Genomic DNA, 22,957 nt, shown 5'->3' on the forward strand with positions numbered 1-22,957 from the left:
AACCATTTATGTGTCAAATGTTAGATTGTGCAGGAAATTTCTCAAGCAGAAGATGCCATCTCCTCGAAGGAGAAGGAGTGTGAGATATAGTGAAAGCTGTGTCCTGTTTGGTTGTTATTTCCTCCTTGACAGTATAACTTAAGACACATCTTTAGTGTCAATAAAGCTGACTAGAATCCAATCATAGGGAATGCAAAACCTGCAAAATGGACATCTTGTATTAAAGCCCTTACATAGTATTCCTATAAAGATATTGCTGCAGTAAAAATGAAATGTATTAAGTTTACATAATAAAACTGATTTTCCTGTACAATCCTTTGTGTATGAGTTTTCTGTATTTAATGCTACATATATTACATTACCTATCATAAGAGTTATATATTAGCCGATAGAGCATTTAGTAATATACAGATGTCTATTTTTTAAATTACTTTTTCTATTTTGAAAAGTATTCTGCCTACCCAACAAAATCAAAACAATATTATTTCTCTGTGACCTGAGCAGACTCTTTGTGAGAACTGATCTCCTAGGTGGGCTGTAAGTACTTTTCCAGAGCATTTTACAATATATTGAGCGGGAAGAGAAATAAAAGCTATTCCAGAGGTTAATGAACCAAACTTTACAAATAAATAAATAAGAAATTAATACAATGTTAAAAAAAGGTACAATCTCATGCTTTATATTTACATATTAAAGACGATAGTATGTTTTCCAGCTATCCACATATCTGAATCTAAAGCTTTTTGCTGTTTTATAAAAGAATACAATCGACATATCTAGAGCTTGCAATCCATGTTTTCTTTCTTATATAAAACAAAGTAACAAATGAAATCCCTCATCACAATGCAGTCAAGTGACTTTTTTTTTCTACTCTAAAGCATGATATAAATTAAAAGGGTGACAATTCTCTTCTTGCCCCACCCCCAGTAAAACTAAGTGCATGTGTTTTGGCCAACGAGATTTGCAAAGCATATGCAGACCCTTTAAAAATAATCTAGATTTGTAAATCAGTGAGAGGGAAATTCCAGACAATCTGGGCCTTGCAGACTTGAGTGTTCTTTTAAAAAGCTGCACTGGTGGCAAATTGTCTTTAGCATCCTTTGCCAGCAGCATTGCCATTTCAAAAAAAAAGACTGCTGTGGATTTTTGCCTCTGAATTGCTTCTCGCAGTGAGAGTAATTTATTGAGCGAGGAGGGCTAAAATCTGCAGAGAGGTTTGTTTGGAAAATGTTTGGTTAATTGTCCCAGTAGGTGCGCAAATTAAAAGGCACGAGGTCACACCCCCGTTTTGAAGGGTGTAACTTGTGCAGGTTAGCTTGTGTGCCTACTTTTTTTGAAACCGAAGAGTACAAACACAAATTCTGCCCCCCCCCCCCAAGGAATCCCAATCTGTAATTTGCATAAAAGTACAAAGGTAACTGAGCTGTGTGTGCACTTTTCTGGGATCTTTTATAAAAGAGCAGCAGCACCCGCAGCATTGTGTGTGTGTAAATGGCATGGAAAATTCAGTCTAACTGGGATTTTTCACAGAAGAGAACCAAACTACAATTCACCTACTGCGCTTCTGCATTGAAGTATTTGTACACCCTTAAGTTCTACATACTATAACACTCGGTAAGCTTATGAATGTCTTTGCTTTGCCAACTACCAGTAATAAACTTTATTTGCATATGGCCAATTAGTCACTCGAGGTTAAATAACTGAGAGAGAACTGCAAGCTTTACCCTAAAACTTAAGAGAGTAAGGTGGATCAATTAAAACAGTTGGGCATTTTACTAACCAAATTAAAACCTGACGAGAGAATTCATAAAGGTGTGCAAATTTGTAAAATCTATTAATAATCCAATAAATCCAGGTATGAAGCAAATTATTCAGGCAGCCAACACTAGACTACAATGTAAATCAAGCATCCTGACAGCAGTAAACTAAATGGCTCAACTGCTTTTCAGCTGGAAACAGCACGAGCGGATCCTCTTTTATTCCTTTTTCTTTGCTTTAACCATCATTGAGAGCAAGGGAAGCATACTTAAGAACTAAGAAATGGGGGAACAATTTATCTGTATCCAAGACAGTGTGGGAGATAAAATGGATTAGGACATGCTACCATTTGGTAGAGAGGAAAAGTCGACTTCACTGCTCTGATTATGTAACGTCAGTTCACAAGTCTGGAATAATAATATTATAATGAGAGCATACTATACACTATAATAATATAATGAAAAATCCGGTTTAATCCTTAGCTGTTCCAGATAAAACTTTTTTTTTTTTTTGGACTCACATCTGTTGGGGCAGTCAGCAATGCTATTTACGTCTGGGCGTTTGGAATATCTCTGCTACTAGATCTTCTTGCTCTGTCTCAGAATCAGGGTTCCAGGGTGCATGTGCACCAATCATTGCCTATAGGATGAGGGTTGGGGTTTTTTTTTTTGTTTTCAGTAGATTTTTCAGGAGGAAACCTTCAATTTCTTTAAGACAGCAGCAATGCAGTCACTGGGAGTTACTCTGTACTGGAAAAGGAAGGTAATTCCCAGTGCAAAAACCAAACAAAAACATAAGAAAAATTGTAGGGGTTAATAGGGTTATTGAGGTGGAGTACGGGCTATATTGGCTGGCTCTCTATTTAAATATGTGGCCCAGTAGACTAAATTAAAGGTGCCAAAAAGCAAGGGAAAAGCTATTCTTGACAGTCGGTCAATTTTGCTGACGCTGTTGAAGGTTTTCTTGGGTTCTGCCGGTTTTGGTTTCGGTTCCAGTTCTTTTGGTTCTATTGCTGCGCTTTTCGCAATGGTGGCTAATCCAGGGTCTCTTGCAATATTAGGTGTATAGCTCACTGTTGCTGCAGCGTATGTGTTGTTTTTCTTCATAAGAGGATCCTTCACTTTTTTGGGCTGGGGAAACAAACACATAAGCATTAAGCATACACTTATTATCCTAACTGTATTTGTTGTATGACATTAATATTGGGACTAATTTTCAAAAGAGATTTCTGTGCCATAAAATAATGTTTTACACACAGAAATGCCTTCCATAAAACTGCCTGCTCAATGTATGGGTAAACATACATATATTTCATGTTCACTTGTAAGCTTAGGCATATTGCCCAAGCTTGCTAAATAATATTATCGGTAAAACCGTAGACTAACAAAACAAAATCAGAATTCCCCTGATCAACTTACAAAGCAAATAGCACAAAATTGGTAGGACCGTTAATCATGTAGTCTAATTGCATTAGTCTATAGACTACAAATAGAAACTAAGTTCATATTAGTATAAATATATATATATATATTAAAGTTCATTTGCAAATACAATTCATTATAAAGACATAGAGCAACCAGAAATAAAGACAAACCCCAAGAATGATACTTAGCTCACTCCTTGTAAATTCACCCACACTGAGTGGAGGCAATTTGCGGAGCAAACTGGGGAGGGGCTTGAGGTTGCCTGCCTACTTTATAAAATGTGGAAGTATGTGTGGAACTTTTGAAAATTGGTGTAAATTAGGAGCATATTTACTAACTTACTTATATGGGGTGTTAGAAAGTTACCCTCATGATTGTGCATATTATTAACTAAAATCATTGGACAAGGGTGGAATAATCATAATCATTCAATCAGAGAGCAAACTTTGCTAATCCTCCAGGAAGAAGACCCAACACACAGGTGAGCTTCACAGATCTAGCACAGCTTCTTTTACAATATATATTAAATGATACTGTAAACTGGACCTTCCTTGGATCTCTTTAACTGGACCTTCCTTGGATCTCTTTATTTTGGCTAGGAAACAGCAATCCCCATTTTCATGCCAATTTCCTAGGTTTCAATTATTGTGATAAGGGTTGGCAATCCCCCACTTGAGTAATGGGCAAATTTTGCAACTGGAATCACAAATGGGGATTTATTATTTTTTTTTAAATTTAGATTATTTATTTTGTTCTTAGCTGAGAAATCTTAAGTGTTGTACGAGTATTGTTTTTAGTTTTATTGCTGTTGATTCTAAATTAATACAAAAAGCAAACAGTGAGTTTGGTTAGGCAACATCATGAAACCATGCCATTGAATCCAACAGTTTGCACACTGTAATCTGCTGTATTGAAGATTTTACTGAAATGTGTAGAAGTGCACAGCTATATATCTTAGCTCATGAGCTGTTTCACACAGTACCTTTCACCAGAATGTGGTAACAAAGAAACATAGTGAATAATGGTAGATAAAGATCATCTAGTCTTCCCAATAAGATTTTTAAGGCACCCCCAAGCCTTTGGGTTGTCTATCAGGCTGATTCAGTAAACTGCGTGGGAGAGCCGGCGCTCCGAGGCGAGCGCCCACTCTCCCTACGCGCGCCCAGCGCCTCCTTATTGGCAGAAGCGGCGACTGTCAGCGGGTTTGACAGCCGACGCTTAATTTTACCGGTGTCGGTTGTCGAACCCGCTGACAGCCACAGGTTCGGAACACAGATGCCGGCAAAACTGAGCGTCCATTTTCCAACCTGCGGGCCGCGGGAATATATATATTTTCTTTTTTAAGAGTTTTTTTTTGGGGCCTCCGACTTAACATCGCTATGATATTAAGTCGGAGGGTGTACAGAAAACAGTTTTTTCTGCTTTTCTATACACTTGCCCACTGCCGGCAGGAGTTAATTTCTGAGAGTACAATGTGCGGCTTGGCCACACATTTTACTTTCTGTATTGAGCGTGACTAACTAATAGGCTCATCAACATGCATTCGCATGTGATGCGTGCTATTAGTTTCGGGGGGGTCGGCCGCGCGTTTTCTACGCGCTATTACCCCTTACCGTATAAGGGGTAATAATAGCGCATCGAAAAAGCACGTCTAAACGGGGGCTAACAGTGCGCTCGGCCTGAGCGCACCCTACTGAATTGGCCTGAATGTGTATGAAAGATAGTACTTAGACAACACAAGTTTTGGCTAGTTATTCTAAAAGTCTTGGGTTTCATCATGCACATAGCAATCTCCTCCAAGTCTTTTCTCTTGGACAACAATTTTAAACAACAGGGAGTGGGCTATAGCATGCATAAAAACTCACAAGAGTAAATATATCTCCTCACCCATTTATTCCATGGGTGATCCTGAGACAGTCATCTCTTCTCCTTGTGACTCAATTTGCCTATAGTTCTGAAGGTGTTAGCCTTCCTCCTTTTGTCTGGCTGTACATCCCAGGATCATTTAAGGTTGTTAACACCTGGAATGCATGCTTTTAATACCGAATGTCTGCTTTTCTTATTATGACAATTATTTAACTAACACAGAGATGGTAATTTTGAAACATCCGCGTGGGTGCACATGTACGCACGTCCCTTGGCTCACACCAAAGGACTCATCCATATTATAGCATGCGCGCATATGCGTGTGCATGGTACAAAATAGGCAATGCGTGCATACATGCATGCACAATTTTATATGAGCGCACGCATGTGCGCGCAAAGGCCACTTCTACCACTTAAGTGAAGGGATTATAGTAGACACGTGCCGCCACAATTACCTATTTACCTAGTTCGTTCCCAGTTCGCACAGGTAAAGGATAGGATTTTCTACCCCCTCCTAGTTAATTAGCTTCCCTTTTACACTGTTAGCCCCTACCCTTAAAACCCCACTGACTAGCCTAGTTTTGTTTTTTTGTTTTAGGTCTTGCACACCGTCCATAGCAGAAGTGATAGGGGACCCTGGCACCTGCTTCGGCGTGTAAAGTGTTTACACGCTGGTTTCATTCATAAATCCTGGAATGCCCAAGCCCCACCCAGTCCAAGCCCACACCTCGCTCCTTTTAAAAAAAAAAATTCTGTGTGCGTATGCGGGTGACTTTTAAAATGCACATGGCAGGCGCTGGACTGACTTCCGTGCTAATTCACCCCTATGGGAGGTAATTTGCAAAGGAGTTACTCATATAAAAGCAGCATATATTGTAGCAACTTTCAAACAATGTCCATTTGTGTACATAAAAGTAAACCTTTTAAAACTTCAGCCCTGGGGAGTGAATTTTCAAAGAGCTGACACGATTAAAGTAGCAGTTTTTGAAAACCCAGTTTTAGGCATGTAACACTTTTGAAGATTACCTCCTAAATGTGGAAGTCAATATTCAAAGCTTGGGACTTAGCCAGACAAACCTGGGGTTTAAATGTTCCTCTTCCCTCCACTGACTGGACACATTTTAGCCGGGTGAATCATTATCCATCTAAAACTTATTCTTATTTAAAACAAAAGGCATTCCAGGGGTGAGGGCTTAAACTTACTGAAGTTGCTGCAAGTGCAAGCTCACATCCCCACCCTGGTAGATCACTGAGAGCTGGATTTTCTAAGGTCGCAGAGCTTAGAAAATCCGGCGGTAGCGGGGGGCGGGCCTGAGAAAGCTGGCTGCCGGCTTTCGCACCCAATAACTACACCATAAAAGGTGTAGTTGTTCAGCACAAAACTGGCGGCGTTAAAAGGTCCTTACCTTTTGCCGCCAGCGATGTCTGCGCAGCGTCGGCCCCGGTGCTGCCCCGACTCCTCCTCTTCCGGGAGCCAACTCCGCCCCATTTAGCGATCGCACGCAAAAAGGGACTTTTCGCTTGCGATCGCTTTTGAAAATGACCTCCTAAATCTTTTGTCGGGCATAGCACTCAAAGATCCCTCCCCCATAAGTCCCCCAATGATATTTTAAAAATCGTGAGCCTATCACCCAAGAAGCATTCCCACTCCCTCCTGAATCCAAAAAAATATATGCAACCTCTGAGCTCCATCCCATCCATAACTCCAACCCAAATGAACATCTCCCTGGCCAACAGGAGCATGACACAATCATACTGCTCCCAGTGGCATCCAGCAAGGACTTTTTAACAATAACACTAGTAGATTAAGCTACCAGCAGCATTATTATCAGATTATTTTCTGACAGCAGTGCTGTTAGCTTACATTACTAGCAGTGCTGTCAAAGCAATGCAGGATACCACCAGAAAAGGTTGATGTATAATGGGCCAGCCCTTAAGGTTAGCAAAACAGAGGTAATGATATTGTGGAGTTCTAGTAGGACCAGCTCAATTGTTCCCAAATGTCCTGCTTTTATTAAGTTTGAAAATGTGCAGATTCCAGACACGGCACAGGTGAAAAGCTTAGGAATTATTTTAGACAGGGAATTTATGATCTCATCTCAGATTGCTGCTGTAATCAAAACTGATTATTATAAACTAAATTTATTGTCCATTTTAAAAATTGCTCACTAAAAATGACTTTCAATCTGGATGATGATTTTACCTAGGTTGGACTACTGCAATGCTTTACACATTGTTCTTCAGCTCCTTCAAAATTCCACTGCCTGTTTAATAACTAGAATTAATAGAAGAGCGCATATATCACCAATATCACAAGAGTTGCATTGGCTCCCTTAACTGCAAAAGTTTAACATAAGATAGTCTTTAATCTTTCAAGAATATTGAGGTCCACACAAAGACGGCTTCTGGAGGCAGCATCCATACAATATGCAAGACTCTCTGAGACCCATAAAAGATCCTTTTCAGTTGCTGCTCCTGAGCTGTAGATCTCTTTATCAGAAGCTTTCCCTTAACAACCTAAGTGAAATCATTTTTTTAAAAAGCTGAAAACTTGTCTTTTTCAGCTTGCATTTCCTGATGGAGATTGAACAGTAGACCATTTAAGGGTGACATAAATAGAAAACCATATATGAACTGTAATTCTATTGCCCTTTCTGTTGAGAAAGTTTTGATTTTATCATGGATGTTCTATTGCGCAAGCTGCTTTTGTTATTGTGCGGCACAAAAATATAATAAATAGAAATAAATAAATATACAGAAATAAATAAATAAGTGGGTAATAAATAGATAAATAAATAAATAAGGGGTGAAGTGAGATTAGTAGGTAAGAAAACCTTGAACATCCAATTAGATTCCCATGTCAGGTCACCTGATAAAGTCATGGACAGTTTCTCCAAATTAAATAATGGTGTAATGTGTTTTCTGCCTGTCATGATCCTGGGAGGGATGCAGGTAAGCTTTACCCTACTTTGTAACATTGTAGCTACAATGCATTGTACTTAGGGCTCTCTACAATATATTGTGAAATGTATCCAATATCCTATCGTTCCCGAATCCTATTAATATCCAGTGGGCCAGGCATTTGCTGCTAGATTAACTGGTCTACATGGAAAGTTAAAGGGTATGAAACAGGCAGGCCAAATACATTGTAATGGAAAGGGAAGTCTTAAAATCCTGCTTTTTCTGACTGGCTGCAGAAAAAAAAAAAAAAATGAGCAGCAAATGGGAGCTCAGAGATGACCAATTATGTGTCTATTTAAACAGCCCCTGAGCCTGAGATGGCGAGAAAGGTCCGCATTGCAAAATGAAACTAGCTTTCAAAGTGCAAAGAACGCGATTTTAAACTGTTGAGAAACATAAGAAATTGCCATACTGGGTCAGACCAAGGGTCCATCAAGCCCAGCATCCTGTTTCCAACAGTGGCCAATCCAGGCCATAAGAAACTGGCAAGTACCCAAAACACTAAGAAGATCCCATGCTACTGATGCCAATAGTAGCAGACGCCATTCCCTAAGTCAACTTGATTAATATTAGTTAATGGACTTCTCCTCCCAGAACTTATCCAAACCTTTTTTAAACCCAGCTACACTAATTGCACCAACCACATCCTCTGGTAACAAATTCCAGAGCTTAACTGTGCGTTGAGTGAAAAATAATTTTCTCCAATTAGTTTTAAATGTGCTACTTGCTAACTTCATGGAGTGCCCCCTAGGCTGTTCCATCCTATTACATTCGCCAGCTGCAGCAACACATGGCCGGCCTCACTTACCCATCGGGACCCCGCAGCTGAATCATCTTCTCTTGCTGTGGCGGGAAGACGCCGCCGCGATTCCCCAGGCCCATCGGAAACACCACCAATCCTCCAAGGCCAGCTGCAACCTAGGAGTACCCCATGTCGGGTCTTAAAGGAACTGTGGCAGGAAATGTTCCCGCGATTCCTCCCTGATGTCATCCAGCAGGGACTATTTAAACCTAGTCCCTGCTCTCCAGCCAACTATTTAAACCTAGTCCCTGCTCTCCAGCCAACAACAAGATGTTGTTGGACTGATGCCTCGGCGGCAGTGCGAGAGATTGGCTGGGTTCCTGCATCCAGCTTCCATGCCTTTGGCAAGCAAGAACTGGGGGACACTATCTAGAGCCTTTGGATAGGTCATCTCAGGACAGCAACATTTAATGGCCAGACTTGGAGTACAAATGTAAGATCCCGGAGGAGGTCATGGTCCGTGGCCCCCTGGCAGAGGACTGTCACTGCGATGAATTGAGTGGACAAGCAGAACGGAGGATTCAAAATGGGCGGGAGGAGAAAACCTGGGTAGTTGCAAATGTAGGCTGAAGGTACCACAGCCCCAGGACAGGCTACTGAAGTGAAAGCCCAAAGGAGCAGGAGGAAACTCCTGGGAACCAACAATTATTATTATTGTTTTTTTGATAAAGGTTCTGTAACAGATTGTAAAAGCAGAACCTGTTTGGAAACAAATGTCAGCTTCCACGTAAGAAGCATGTTATGATTTAAGAAGCCTGTGTTGGATTGAGCAGGCTACAGAAAGCAAAGCATTGCTCTAAATAAAGTTAAATATGCAAAAATTCCCTAAAAGGAGCAATCAGGGTGAATTTTTATAAGGAGTGAATTAAAAGACAAGGAACATTCACAACAGAGACAGAACAAATGCTGTCTTGTACAAAGGGAAAAGAAGGCTCGGTGCTTCAGCCATTCCCATAGCTGAGAACTGAGGTGCACTATCTGTTAAGTTTAGTGGTATTTAATATTTATCTGAAACTGAACATGAGAGAGTTTCTTAAACAATTTCTTCCTTCCAGCATGTGCTGTAGAATGCAATATTTAACAAAAATATTTCTGTCACTCCTGACTGAAAATGTGGCTAGTGTAAGACGCAACGTAGCTCTTTATTTGAACAGTTGGGTCCTTTAGATTAAGTTGATTTCAGTATTTGGTGCCATTTTGAAAAGGCTCCAGGGCCCCCACTGAAGGCCAATGATTTCAGTTCGAGGTACAGGGGATTCGTGATGGGATGTGGGGTCCAGCGGCTCCCCCTAGATTGTCAGGGTACTTTATTTTTTATTTGAGGGGAACCACTAGACCTCAGGGATTTTTTTTTATTATCTGGATGGGGGAAGGGATGGGGTTGATGGAGGCATCATAATGATAAAGAGCCACTTTTTGGATAAAGTGGAGGAGTTGGGGAAGGGAGCAGTGGTGTGGGAGGGGGAGCCAGCGGGTGTCTCCAAAGACCTCTGGGGTGATTTTTGATCTTTGGGGGGTGATTCAGGCAGAGCCATAGCCAGGCAATGTGACCCCCTATGGTCAGGTGAAAAACTGCGCCCTCACCCATGACACAACACATGACACCATGAGCTGGGAGACTGTTAAATGTTTGTACAGCAATGCCCATGGACGATGCCCTAGGAAAACCTTACAACCTTGTACCCCCAGACCATCACATGTTCCTCACAAACAATTAAAAATTATGCATTTATAATAATAGATTTTTCGTGAAAAAGGACAATCAAAGCACAGTTTTCCGAGGTTAAAATAGCACTTACAATATGTGTAATATATTTACATGCAGTGCTGTGGTGCCAAACAGAAAACCATGCAAAAAAGCAAGGGACACTTGGAGCTCATATGATATTAGGCCTTCTGTAATGCATCTTGGGCATGGGCATGGCCCTCAGAGAGCCAAAATTACAATGCAATAAACTTTCTATAATCAAAACAACATTAACTGCCAGCACTCAAACAGCAACAACTCTACCTATGAAAGTTAACATTGCAAATATTGCAACATACTAAAACACCATTACACCCCCTACTAGGAAAACAGAACAAGCCAAGCTGCTATAGATTGGAATACCTCACTTCAGTCACACATGCAAAACACAGATAGTTCCTCAAATACAGAATAAAGAGACCATAAAGTATAAATAGAAATGTACAGACAAAAACTGAACTGGAAACCACAACAAAACAAATTCTATATGAACTGCAACAATAGAGAAACAGAAGCATTACCATTCCTCATAAAACAATAAAATTAGTAAAATCATACAATAAAATGAATAATTCCAAACTAATAAATAGTATAACATTCAATAATTAAAAACTCATAAAAATTTGCCAAACACCAATAAAATATTTCAAATTATACATCAAATAACACCCAATAATTAAAACTAATAAGGATTTTTAAAAAATCCACCATTATCAATACCTGGGAACTTTTGATTTCTGGATGCCCTAAAATTGTAATGGATTAATGGGCATAGAGGAAGTGGGGTCAGTCTCTCACACATACACACATGCTATTTCTGTCTCCCACACACATATACACATGCTCTCTCTCACTCTCATACACACATGCTCTCTCATACACATATGCACATGCTTTCTCTCCCACCAGATGCTTTCTCTGTCTCCCACACACATACACAATTGCGCTCTCTCTCTCACATACACATGCACCCCTTCCCCCACTCTCCAGCACTCTTTGTCCCAACTTCCTGTCCCCTCTCAGACCCTCAATTTCCCAGCACTCTTGCTCCCAAGCACCGTCTCCACTCTCGGACCGCTAACTCCCGAGCAGTCTTTGTTAGTCCGAGGTAGAGTTGGCGCAACTGAGAGCGAAGACCCTCACAGGTCCCTACCATTGGAAGGCAAGGCTATACTGAAGCGAGGGCTGGCTGGAGTTTCACCAGTACCAGCCCCATTCCTCCTGGGTTGAATCCTTGAGTACGTGGGGCCGGCTGGACTTAGGTGGACCTCTGTGAGGGCAAAAGAAAAGTCAATATATATAGTCTGAGGTTGAAAACCTGAGGGAGGTCGGAGGCCAGTCCAGACATTTTTGCCAGGAGAATGGTCGGAAGCCGGTCCAGGGGTCAAAGCCAGAAGAATGGTCGGAAGCCGGTCCAGGGGTCAAAGCCAGAAGTATCATTCAAGGAGGAAGGGAGCAGAAACAGGAACCAGACAGGAGGACAGGAACAGGTCTGAGGAGGGCAGGCAGCAGAGCACAGGAACAGGAACTCAGGAGCAACACGGAACCAGGAGCCAAGAAACCAAGGCAAGGTCTAAAGGGCAGACATTGTTTTAAACAGCAATCCAGGAGGAGGAGTCCCCAGGGAGGGGCCGTGACAATTTCCTGTTGTGGCCCCTTTAAATCCAGTGCTTCAGCCGCAGGCACAGTTCTAGGAAGGCCCGGCAGGGGAGGAGTCAGCACGCAGGAGGACGACAGACGCGGCTAAATTTCAGCAGCGGCAACTGCCGCGAAGAGAGCATCGAGGATGGCTGCCAGCTTCTGTAGGTACTTCGGGAGTGACACGATGGTGTGGGTGAGTGGCTGGGCCCGGTCATGACCCGCCACGGCCGGCGGCCATAACAGTCTTGCTCCCCTTTACTCTACTCTCCAAGCCCAGACACCACACTCCCCAGGAGTCTTGCTCTCCAGACCCCTTTCCCATTCCAGAAACCTCACTCCACAATAGTCTTACTCTATAGCCCCCTCTTCCCACCAGATGTCTTGCTTCCCAGATGCCTCTCCCATGCCAGAAACACCACTCTCCAGCAGTATTGCTCAACAATCCCCCTCCCCTCCCAGACCTTCATTTCCCAGAAACCTTGCTCCCCAGCCTCCTTTCCCCCTCCCAACCCCCTACTCCACAGAAATCTTGTCCCCAAGGCCCTTCTCCCCTCCCAGTCTCTAGAAGTTTTGTTCCCTCTCCCACACCTTCTCACCCACAATCACTGCAGGTGGACATTGCATGATTTCCTTAATGCTGCTCATCCTTGTGGTGCTGCCACAATCCCCTCACTCACCCTCCCTGCTCCTGAAAAATCAAAGGATCGCAGCCTTGCAGCACAGGCTTCATCCTCCCTCCTGGCTACCGGTGCCTGAATGATGTCATCAGCACTATGGTACCTTTCGGTAGTGGTACCTATGGCCATATTGGCCATAGGCATGCTACAGCTCTGGTTTCAGATCCCTTGGTCCTTTAAATTTCCCATGGGACCATTGGGGACCCATCTTAGAGCCCTGATTCTCCCTTGGGAAAATAACTATACTTCCCTCAAATGCACTAAAATAATGGGATTGCCTTTTTTTTTTCCTAATTCAGCTGTTATTTTATTAACATAGGATTGCCTATGCATAAGGTATTTTGCATGCATTAGGAAATGTTATGCATGAAAATATATGCAAATCAGCTTGCTTCCCCAAGGGGAGGAAATCTGGTATATTACATAATATTGCACGATAATGCCGAGATATGGCAATAGTGCATTATAAACAGTATTTAACGCATGTTACTCGCTGTTTAATTCACGAAAGTACCTTAACTCCAGATTAGTAAATCTAGGCCTTAATTTTTTCTGTCTTCTTTTAAGTAGTTGCAAAACAGAAAGAGCAGTTGGTAAATGGATAATTGCCTTTGTATTTCCTTTCAGAATTTCTTTTTTCTCAGGTCCCAATTTTGTCTGACACATTAATTCTGGTAGAGGTCACCCTAGAGAGGTGAAAAGACCTACATCTCGTTGCATGCAAGCAAACATTGTTCATCATGATAGAGCATACTATACACCACTGGTGCTGCTGACTAGGCATTAGAGATGTGAATCGTGTGATCGATCGTCTTAACGGTCGATTTCGGCTGGAGGGGGGGAGGGAATCGGATCGTCGTGGTTTTGTTTTTTTAAACATCGTGTAAATCGTAAATCGGGGGAGGGCGGGAAAACCGGCACACTAAAACATCCCTAAAACCCACCCCGACCCTTTAAAATAAATCCCCCACCCTCCCGAACCCCCCCAAAATGCCTTAAATTGCCTGGGGTCCAGAGGGGGGGTCCCGGTGTGATCTTTTACTCTCGGGCCTCCGGTGCATTGTAGAAATGGCGCCGGTGCTACCTTTGCCCTGTCATATGACAGGGCAAAGGTAGCACCGGCGCCATTTTGTTTTTTGTCCCCCGATGTCAGGAGCATAGGAGATCACTCCCAGACCCCCGCTGGACCCCCAGGGACTTTTGGCCAGCTTGGGGGGTCAGGAGGCCCCCCCCAAGCTGGCCAAAAGTCCCTGGGGGTCCAGCGGGGGTCCGGGAGCGATCTCCTATGCTCCTGACGTCGTTTTGCCATACAAAACGATTTGAGTGCAGAAGGTCGCTCCTTGTGGGGGTCAGGAGGCCCCCCCAAGCTGGCCAAAAGTCCCTGGGGGTCCAGCGGGGGTCCGGGAGCGATCTCCTATGCTCCTGACGTCGGGGGACAAAAAACAAAATGGCACCGGCGCTACCTTTGCCCTACAGGGCAAAGGTAGCGCCGGCGCCATTTCTACAATGCACCGGAGGCCCGAGAGTAAAAGATCACACCGGGACCCCCCCCCCACTGGACCCCAGGTAATTTAAGGCATTTTGGGGGGTTTCGGGAGGGTGGGGGATTTATTTTAAAGGGTCGGGGTGGGTTTTAGGGTTGTTTTAGTGTGCCGGTTTTCCCGCCCTCCCCCTTCCCCCGATTTACGATTTTTGACGATAAATTGGGGGAATTCCTATTAAATATCGCCTCTAACGATTTTTGATGATTTAAAATATATCGGACGATATTTTAAATCGTCAAAAAATGATTCACATCCCTACTAGGCATAAAAAAGATTTGACATAACCATTTCCATCCTCTCATCCATTGTTGGCTATTTTTTGTTCTGGACATTTGAGCAGGTGGACTAATATGATGGCTGTCCATGTTAATCTATCAGTTAAAAAAAATAGGATATAAATATGGGTTCCTGCATTTTTCCAGGGAGTGTTTGTATCAGGATCGGGAGCCAAAATGCTGAGTGTGATGATCTGTTTTCAGTGTCGCACAGTGCTATAGTATACATATGGGATGAGAATTTGGTCAAGAAACCACATCCTCATATATAATACATTTACAATACTAAATGTACAAGCACCCTAGAGTAATGCGTAGACTTGGAATCAGTTTAAGAAACAGCAGTGCCAATGGAATTTGCTTACGGGGTAATTATGTGGCAAGCTGCCAGGTAGGCAGGAAAACAAACTCGCTAAATTTTCTATTTTCTTTTGGTTGAAGCTTTTTAGAACGTAATGAATGTTTTAGACAATTACAGTATGTGGGTTTCTAAGTCACAAGCACGATACGTTTTCTTTTGGATTTAAAATGTGCCTTTAATAGCATAATAATCACGTAGATACACTATTCCAACTCTACTTGTTATACTGTGTCTAAAAGAAAATTATGTAGCGAATACATTCACATATAATTGTTATTACAGTATTTAAATATTGAATATAATTGGTATGAAATAAAATGGTATCGGTCTAATTTTATAAAGGGATTGTTTTTTTCACGAGCACACAATAGAAAAAAAAAATCAAAGATGGGGCTTGATCTATGAAGGGTTAATTGTAAAATCCCCCCTCCCCGTTTGAGAATACTAAGGATTGCTAAACTTGAAGCATGTCAAAGCTTAAAATGTAAAAATGTAATTGCACAGTGAGGATGCTATGGTATAATACGATTTAATATGAATAACATTTTTGTTCCCTATGGAAACAATAACTTCCAATCAACTTGTGGTAACAAGGTGTTGTGCAAGACAGCATGCACCATTGTCCATTTAAACCTGCCCCTACTGAACAAGTATGAAAATGGATAAAGTAATCATTAAAGCACAACAATATATCAAAGAGCTTGCATGAACTTGTGTAAAAGCACGTGTAAGAACTTAAAATGTGTAGAAGCATCATATATATATAATTACTCAATCAAGGTGAGGATGCACCCAAAAGGACAAGTTTATTTACAATCATGGGTCCTGCTATCATTTTTTCTAAATGTTAACATCCATAAACAACACTACAAAACAAAAAGTCCAGTGTATGTCATGCCAATAGTGCAAACAATGTCCAAAATATACAAGAAAAATAATTTATTTAAAAAATTACAATGCCAAATTTCCATCTGATAGTCCCGACCTGGCTGAGTTTTGTCCGAAGATACCTCAATCAGGAGAACAATGCATTTGTTAAATCAAAATAATTTAAGTGGTTTTTGCTCGAAACATATGGATGGACATTAATGTTCTTTAGTACTAGCCCATTTGTTTGCAGTGAAAAACACTTAAATTGATCTTCAGATTTAGTAAAAGCATTGATTTAACAAAAGCAAGTAGATGCAGACACCTACTTGATCATTGACTATTTAAACGTTGCCAGTTTTCTCACAGCATGAAGACAAGCTAAGGGAGTCATTTACTAATTGTCAACACAAGAGGGAATACACAAACAAATTCAAAAACAATTTGGTCAGCAGCAAAGAGCATTTAAGCATTGAAATTGAAGCAAAGCATCAGCAAGCCTGTGGGTGAGTCCTGCAAATCCAATCATGGACCACCAGGTCAGTTCGATCATTCACCTTGAAAAATACAGTACTTTGTTTTTGTTTTTAAGAATTTTAGATGCAAATTAAAAAATGGAATGGACAAAGGTCTTCATTCAAGATTTTAAAGAAGCCCAACATGGCCAGTGTTTCGCAGCCAATGCTTCCTCAGGGCTAAACCATGGATATTTGGAAAGTACAATCAGACTGTTGTCATTCTTCATCCAGACCATGAATCTCTATTGTTCAAAATGTCTTAAGAACATAAGAACATGCCATACTGGGTCAGACCAAGAGTCCATCAAGCCCAGCATCCTGTTTCCAACAGTGGCCAATCCAGGCCATAAGAACCTGGCAAGTACCCAAAAACTAAGTCTATTCCATGTTACTGTTGCTAGTAATGGCAGTGGCTATTTTCTAAGTCAACTTAATTAATAGCAGGTAATGGACTTCTCCTCCAAGAACTTATCCAATCCTTTTTTAAACACAGCAATACTAACTGCACTAACCACATCCTCTGGCAACAAATTCCAGAGTTTAATTGTGCATTGAGTAAAAAAGAACTTTCTCCGATTAGTTTTAAATGTGCCACATGCTAACTTCATGGAGTGCCCCCTAGTCTTTCTACTATCTGAAAGAGTAAATAACCGATTCACATCTTGAATTGACAATATTGATTCTGGATTACACTTGGTTCTATTTTTTAGGTGTGGGTCACTTACTAAACCTTGATATTTTACTGTGAAAGGGGAGAAATATTGGGGGGGGGGGGCGTTTCTGTGCTACTTCTAGCCTCCCTGATAAAATATCAAGGTGGTTTTCCTGAAATATTATTTTTTCTCACAGAAAAAGTCTACAAGAAAAAATATTGTGGGAGCAGGTAAAAAGCATGCGGTGGCGGCTCCCTTCGTATGGCACTGCCATCATCTAAAATAGCCATGTGACCCAAAAATAAGTCCCTCCCATTGAGCAAAATTCCCCCAGGGGTCTGGTTAGATTCTTAACCCGCTCCCCCCCCCCCCCCCCCACCACATGTAGAGGTGTCACAGAGGGCCAAAAGTATAAAAAATGGAAGCAATATTCAAGTGTAACCCAAACCAAATACCCCCACACCTAACACCCCCCACCCCCAGACTCCCTTTTTACAATCAATCTATTCCCTGGTAGACTAGTGGCTCTCTACTCTGCTTATATAGAATAACAATCCTAGTAATTTAGTGGCTACTGCTCTAAGCTCCCTATCCCCCAGAACCCCCTTACTGTTTAGCAGCAGCCCAGAAACCCCCTCACCCCAGCTCTGGGACAGTTGGTGCCATTATTCCAAAATGGCATTGGCCGGCCTTAGCTTCTACCCAGACCCACTGGAGGGGGGGGGGATATTTTTGCACATTGGGAGGGGCATTCTGGGTCTTTAAGAAAGAGGCCATGAGCATCAGAATGTGTGTTAATGTCTCGATATTGCTATTATGCCCAAACCTCAGCCCTACTTAACCTAGCCTACTCAATGCCTCTTCATTAAGTCACCTTGTCTCCCTGACCTGGCCATTTTATTCTTGCTACCTGTGGCCTATCTGGGCCTTCTGCCTTACCTTGTTGCCTCCCAGGCCTCTTGCCTTGCCTTGCCTTACTCTCTGGCCCTCTGGGCCTCTCTAGCTCAACGCACAATTAAATTCTGGAATTTGTTGCCAGAGGATGTGGTTAGTGCAATTAGTATAGCGGTGTTTAAAAAAGGATTGGATAAGTTCTTGGAAGAGAAGTCCATTACCCAATACCTGCTATTAAGTTGACAGCCACTGCTATTACTAGCAACAGTAACATGGAATAGACTTAGTGTTTGGGTACTTGCCAGATTCTTATGGCCTGGATTGGCCACTGTTGGAAACAGGATGCTGGGCTTGATGGACCCTTGGTCTGACCCAGTATGGCATATTCTTATGTTCATAGCTCACCTTACAGCCTCCAGGTTCTCCTAGCCTTGTGCCCTATTGGGGAGGAGGAATAGGGGAGGGGAGTGGTTAGAGCAGTGAGCTACAAACCAGGAGACCAGGGTTCAAGTCCCACTGTCACTCCTTGTGACCTTGGGCAAGTCACTTTACCCTCCATTGCCTCAGGTACAAAACTTAGATTGTAAGCCCTCTGGGGATAGGGAAATACCTACAGTACCTGAATATAAACTGATGTGATATCTCAGATCAAATGTCGGTATATAATAAATAGGGATGTGAATTGTTTTTTGACAATTTAAAATATTGTCCGATATATTTAAATCGTCAAAAATCGTTAGAGGCGATATTTAATAGGAATTCCCCCGATTTATTGTCAAAAATCGTAAATCGGGGGAAGGGGGAGGGCGGGAAAACCGGCACACTAAAACAACCCTAAAACCCACCCCGACCCTTTAAAATAAATCCTCTACCCTCCCGAACCCCCCAAAATGTCTTAAATTACCTGGGGTCCAGTGGCGGGGTCCCGGTGTGATCTTCCACTCTCGGGCCACGGGTGCGTTATTAGAAATGGCGCCGGCGCTACCTTTGCCCTGTCATATGACAAAATGGCGCCGGCCGTATGGCCATATTGCCGTATTGCAAAATGGCGCCGGCCGTTTGCAATACGGCAAATACGATTCGTGTGCAGGAGGTCGCTTCCGGACCCCCGCTGGACTTTTGGCAAGTCTTGTGGGGGTCAGGAGGCCCCCCCCAAGCTGGCCAAAAGTCCCTGGGGGTCCAGCGGGGGTCCGGGAGCAATCTCCTGCACTCATGATGTCAGGGGACAGGAACCAAAATGGCGCCGGCGCCATTTCTATTAATGCACCCGTGGCCCGAGAGTGGAAGATCACACCGGGACCCCCCCACTGGACCCCAGGTAATTTAAGACATTTTGGGGGGGGTCGGGAGGGTGGGGGATTTATTTTACAGGGTCGGGGTGGGTTTTTAAGGTTGTTTTAGTGTGCCAGTTTTCCCGCCCTCCCCCGATTTACGATTTACACGATTTAAAAAAAAAAAAACCAAAACCGCGACGATCCGATTCCCTCCCCCCCCAGCCAAAATCGATCGTTAAGAAGATCGATCACACGATTCACATCTCTAATAATAAATACATCTTGTGCTTTCCTGTATATTGCTGCCTGTCCAGTCAATGTCTAATCCTGTCCTTGTTCTTTATTGCGCCACCCTTGTCTAATTCCTTGCCCTTGGTCCATTCTGTGCCCTGTTTCCAGCCCATCTAGTTACCTGCATTCAGTCCTCAGCCAGGATCTATCTCCAGTCCTCAACCATTACCTGTATCCAGCTTCCAGCCTGCCTTATCTTGCCCAGCCAACCTTGCCTCCTACAGCTATCCCAGCTCCCAGCCTGTTCTCAGCTTCCAGTCTGTACCATGATGTTCTTTAGAAGACAAGTCCTACCAGCCCAGGGAATTGGTTAGGCAGAAGACCAGCTCCAGTCCAGTCTTGCAGCTCTGTACTGCCTCTGTAGGGGTGATCCCTGACTCCAGCCCACCAGACCAGGAGAGTTAACTCCTAAAACAACACAGTCCAATGGAAATTCTCTTAAGAAATAGCATCTTGAAATGTCCTTCCTCTTTCTGGGCTTTACTCTGCAGCAACCTCTGCAGATTTCTTCCTCCCTTCCTCAGTTTGCCACTTTTTTCCTTTATACTTTGACCCCTCTGGATGGGAAAGTGACTCAACAATCCCTTTCAGTCGAGAATGATTCCTCTGCTGGTCAACCACTATGGTCCAAAGTCCATATACTCTTGGGGGCTAATGTCTTCAAATTGATTCATGCCTTGACAGAAATGAACTTCACTCATAAACCAGGGTATGTTAAATGTGATCTCAGTCTTTCAAATTCACTGCTAATGCCCTTAATAATTGCAAAGCATATTCTTCCAATATTCTTCCTCACAGTGCAGTTTATGGATGCAAAAACATTTTCACAAAAGAATACAGCAGGAGTCTTGATAACAAATAAAATTGACTAACTGGGTGCATTGTCACCTTCATCAATTGAAAAAAATATATATATATTTATTGTTGAATAATGTATTTAATAACAATTCTATTAACTACAATACAAAAAAGAAGCCTATTGATTAAATATTTTTTTTATAATAGATTCTGCACTGTATTCATACAAATTGTGGTTTTCATTGAAGCAATTACCTTTTCAGGAACTAAGCTTTTCCCATCCCAGGCATAACCTCGTTTTGTGAAATAGTTCACAGTTGCAAACTCGATGAGTGCAGAAAACACAAAGGCATAGCAGACTGCGATAAACCAGTCCATGGCAGTTGCATAAGCCACTTTTGGGAGCGAATTCCTAGCACTGATACTCAGGGTGGTCATCGTGAGTACTGTTGTTACTCCTGTAAAAGAAAAATGTCTGTGTTAGACCCTGAATCATGGCTTTGCTTTACCTTTCTAAATGACGACATGTACACAGTGGACAGCAAAAAGGTTGCATTTCCTTAAGTAGGTAACTGAAATTCTTTAGCAGCATAAACACGCACACACACATCTATATTACTCTATCCATCAATATCTATAACTATCCATATATCATCTGATTTACTAATTATGAGATGAACATATATATTGTTGCTTTGTTGATGAAACCCAATAAATAGCACAGGACAAAAGATATCTTCTTCATGTCGACTATTGCTCACTCTGGAAGATTACTCTACTTAGATGGCAACTATTTTAGGTTATATGATTTTATTTTACAGTTAGGTAATTCTATGGTTTAATTTTGTGCAATCTGATCTTAGATTTGATTCTTTATCTTTTAAACTGCTCCGGACAATAAAAAAGAGAGCAATTAATACAATTTAGAGTAGAAAACCCATCATTTTATAGCTAAGGAGCTTGACTTAGTTCTGTGAGTCAAAAATCATTGAGTAAGCCAGAGCTAACATTTGTAGCTTGATTTATTCCCATTTGGGACTTAGGCAAATTCCCAGCAAAAATACATTTGCTGTTTCCGGTCAATACATTTAATTGTTTCCTGAGTAAGAATAAAAACTGCTGAGAGGCCCTGCATTGCTGGGAAAACCAGAATAGATTTCCTTTAGGCAAGGTTTGTTAGGTTTGCCCATGTTTGTTGGAGCAGTGCTGCTCAACCCAGTCCTTGGGGCATACCTAGCCCATCAGGTTTTCAGGATATCCACATTGAATATGCATGAGATAGATTTGCATGCACTGCCTCCATCAGATGCAAATGCATCTCATGCATATTTACGGTGGATATCCTGAAAACCTGATGGGCAAGGTGGGCCTCAAGGACTGGCTTGAGAAGCACTGCTTTAGAGTACAATAGATTATTGGTCTAATTATAATATGTATAAGGCTCATTCCTTTTTTTCAGATGTGCAAATTTGGTCTGCTGCTATCAGTAATATCTGTAACAAAGTTAAGGCTGCACCTGAAGCATGCTCATTGTATGGCATCAGCATGATCTAAAAATAAAAAGTCACAACTGATTGCTCTCACATCAGTTACTGCTTGGCCTTAGTTAATATGCCAGGCATTAGAGATGTGAATCGTGTGATCGATCGTCTTAACGATCGATTTTGGCTGGGGGGGGAGGGAATCGGATCGACGCGGTTTTGTTTTTTTAAATATCATGTAAATTGTAAATTGGGGGAGGGCGGGAAAACCGGCACACTAAAACAACCCTAAAACCCACCCCGACCCTTTAAAATAAATCCCCCACCCTCCCGAACACCCCCAAAATGTCTTAAATTACCTGGGGTCCAGTGGGGGTGTCCCGGTGTGATCTTCCACTCTCGGGCCACGGGTGCGTTGATAGAAATGGCGCCGGCGCTACCTTTGCCCTGTCATATGACAGACTAATATATATATTGTGACATCAATCCAATTTTATCAAACTTTATTGGTGAAATTTTTTTTATAAAAGACAATCACAAATTATCCCAAATACCCCACACAATAGATATAACAATAAAACATAATCATACCCAATCATCCATCACATATCATCCACACTCATTTATTCAACCTCTCATAAGATCTCATTTTCAAATTCCTAAACATTCAAATGCTTCGACATAAAATACAAATCATCTCATAGCATATTATCAAATGTAGATACAATAAATTTTTTGTAAGCAGAAAGAGTCTAATTGCACGTAATTTTGTGCGTTACACGAACGCCAATCTTCTTAATCTCCTTGTATTCTCTCTACATGTTTCGCCTTCCCTCAGGCTTCTTCAGGAGAGCTTTTCCAAACAATCTCCCACTGCTCATGTATCCAACATCTATCCACAGGGCTTTCTGTACGTCCCAAAGAACTTGCCCAGACGCACAGTTTGACACTACCCCGACTCCAAATTCACATCATCTCAACCATTCAAAAACGTGGAACACTTATCTCAGATTTACTTTCTTATCTTAGGCGAAAAAACGCCATCACCGCATCTCAAACAAACGCTCCCATCGAGTGGATCAACGTGTAACGCACAAAATTACGTGCAATTAGACTCTTTCTGCT

At 42.1% G+C, this 22,957-nt stretch overlaps 1 protein-coding gene across 1 annotated transcript in view; it reads right to left on the reverse strand.

Moving 5' to 3' along the window:
* Positions 1-1,430: 1,430 nt before the first annotated feature.
* The window catches only part of GABRA1 (gamma-aminobutyric acid type A receptor alpha1 subunit), a 175,630-nt gene continuing 154,103 nt past the window's right edge, over positions 1,431-22,957 (reverse strand). Inside the window, exons 8-9 of the mRNA XM_029584084.1 lie at positions 20,607-20,809; positions 1,431-2,888 (exon numbers count right to left, since the gene is read on the reverse strand). Coding sequence (XP_029439944.1) covers positions 2,580-2,888; positions 20,607-20,809 — 512 coding nt within the window. The 3' untranslated portion in view covers positions 1,431-2,579. The remainder of the gene's footprint in view (positions 2,889-20,606; positions 20,810-22,957) is intronic.

The sequence above is a fragment of the Rhinatrema bivittatum genome, chromosome 18 (genome assembly GCF_901001135.1).
Source record: "Rhinatrema bivittatum chromosome 18, aRhiBiv1.1, whole genome shotgun sequence".
Classification (NCBI taxonomy): Eukaryota; Metazoa; Chordata; class Amphibia; order Gymnophiona; family Rhinatrematidae; genus Rhinatrema; species Rhinatrema bivittatum.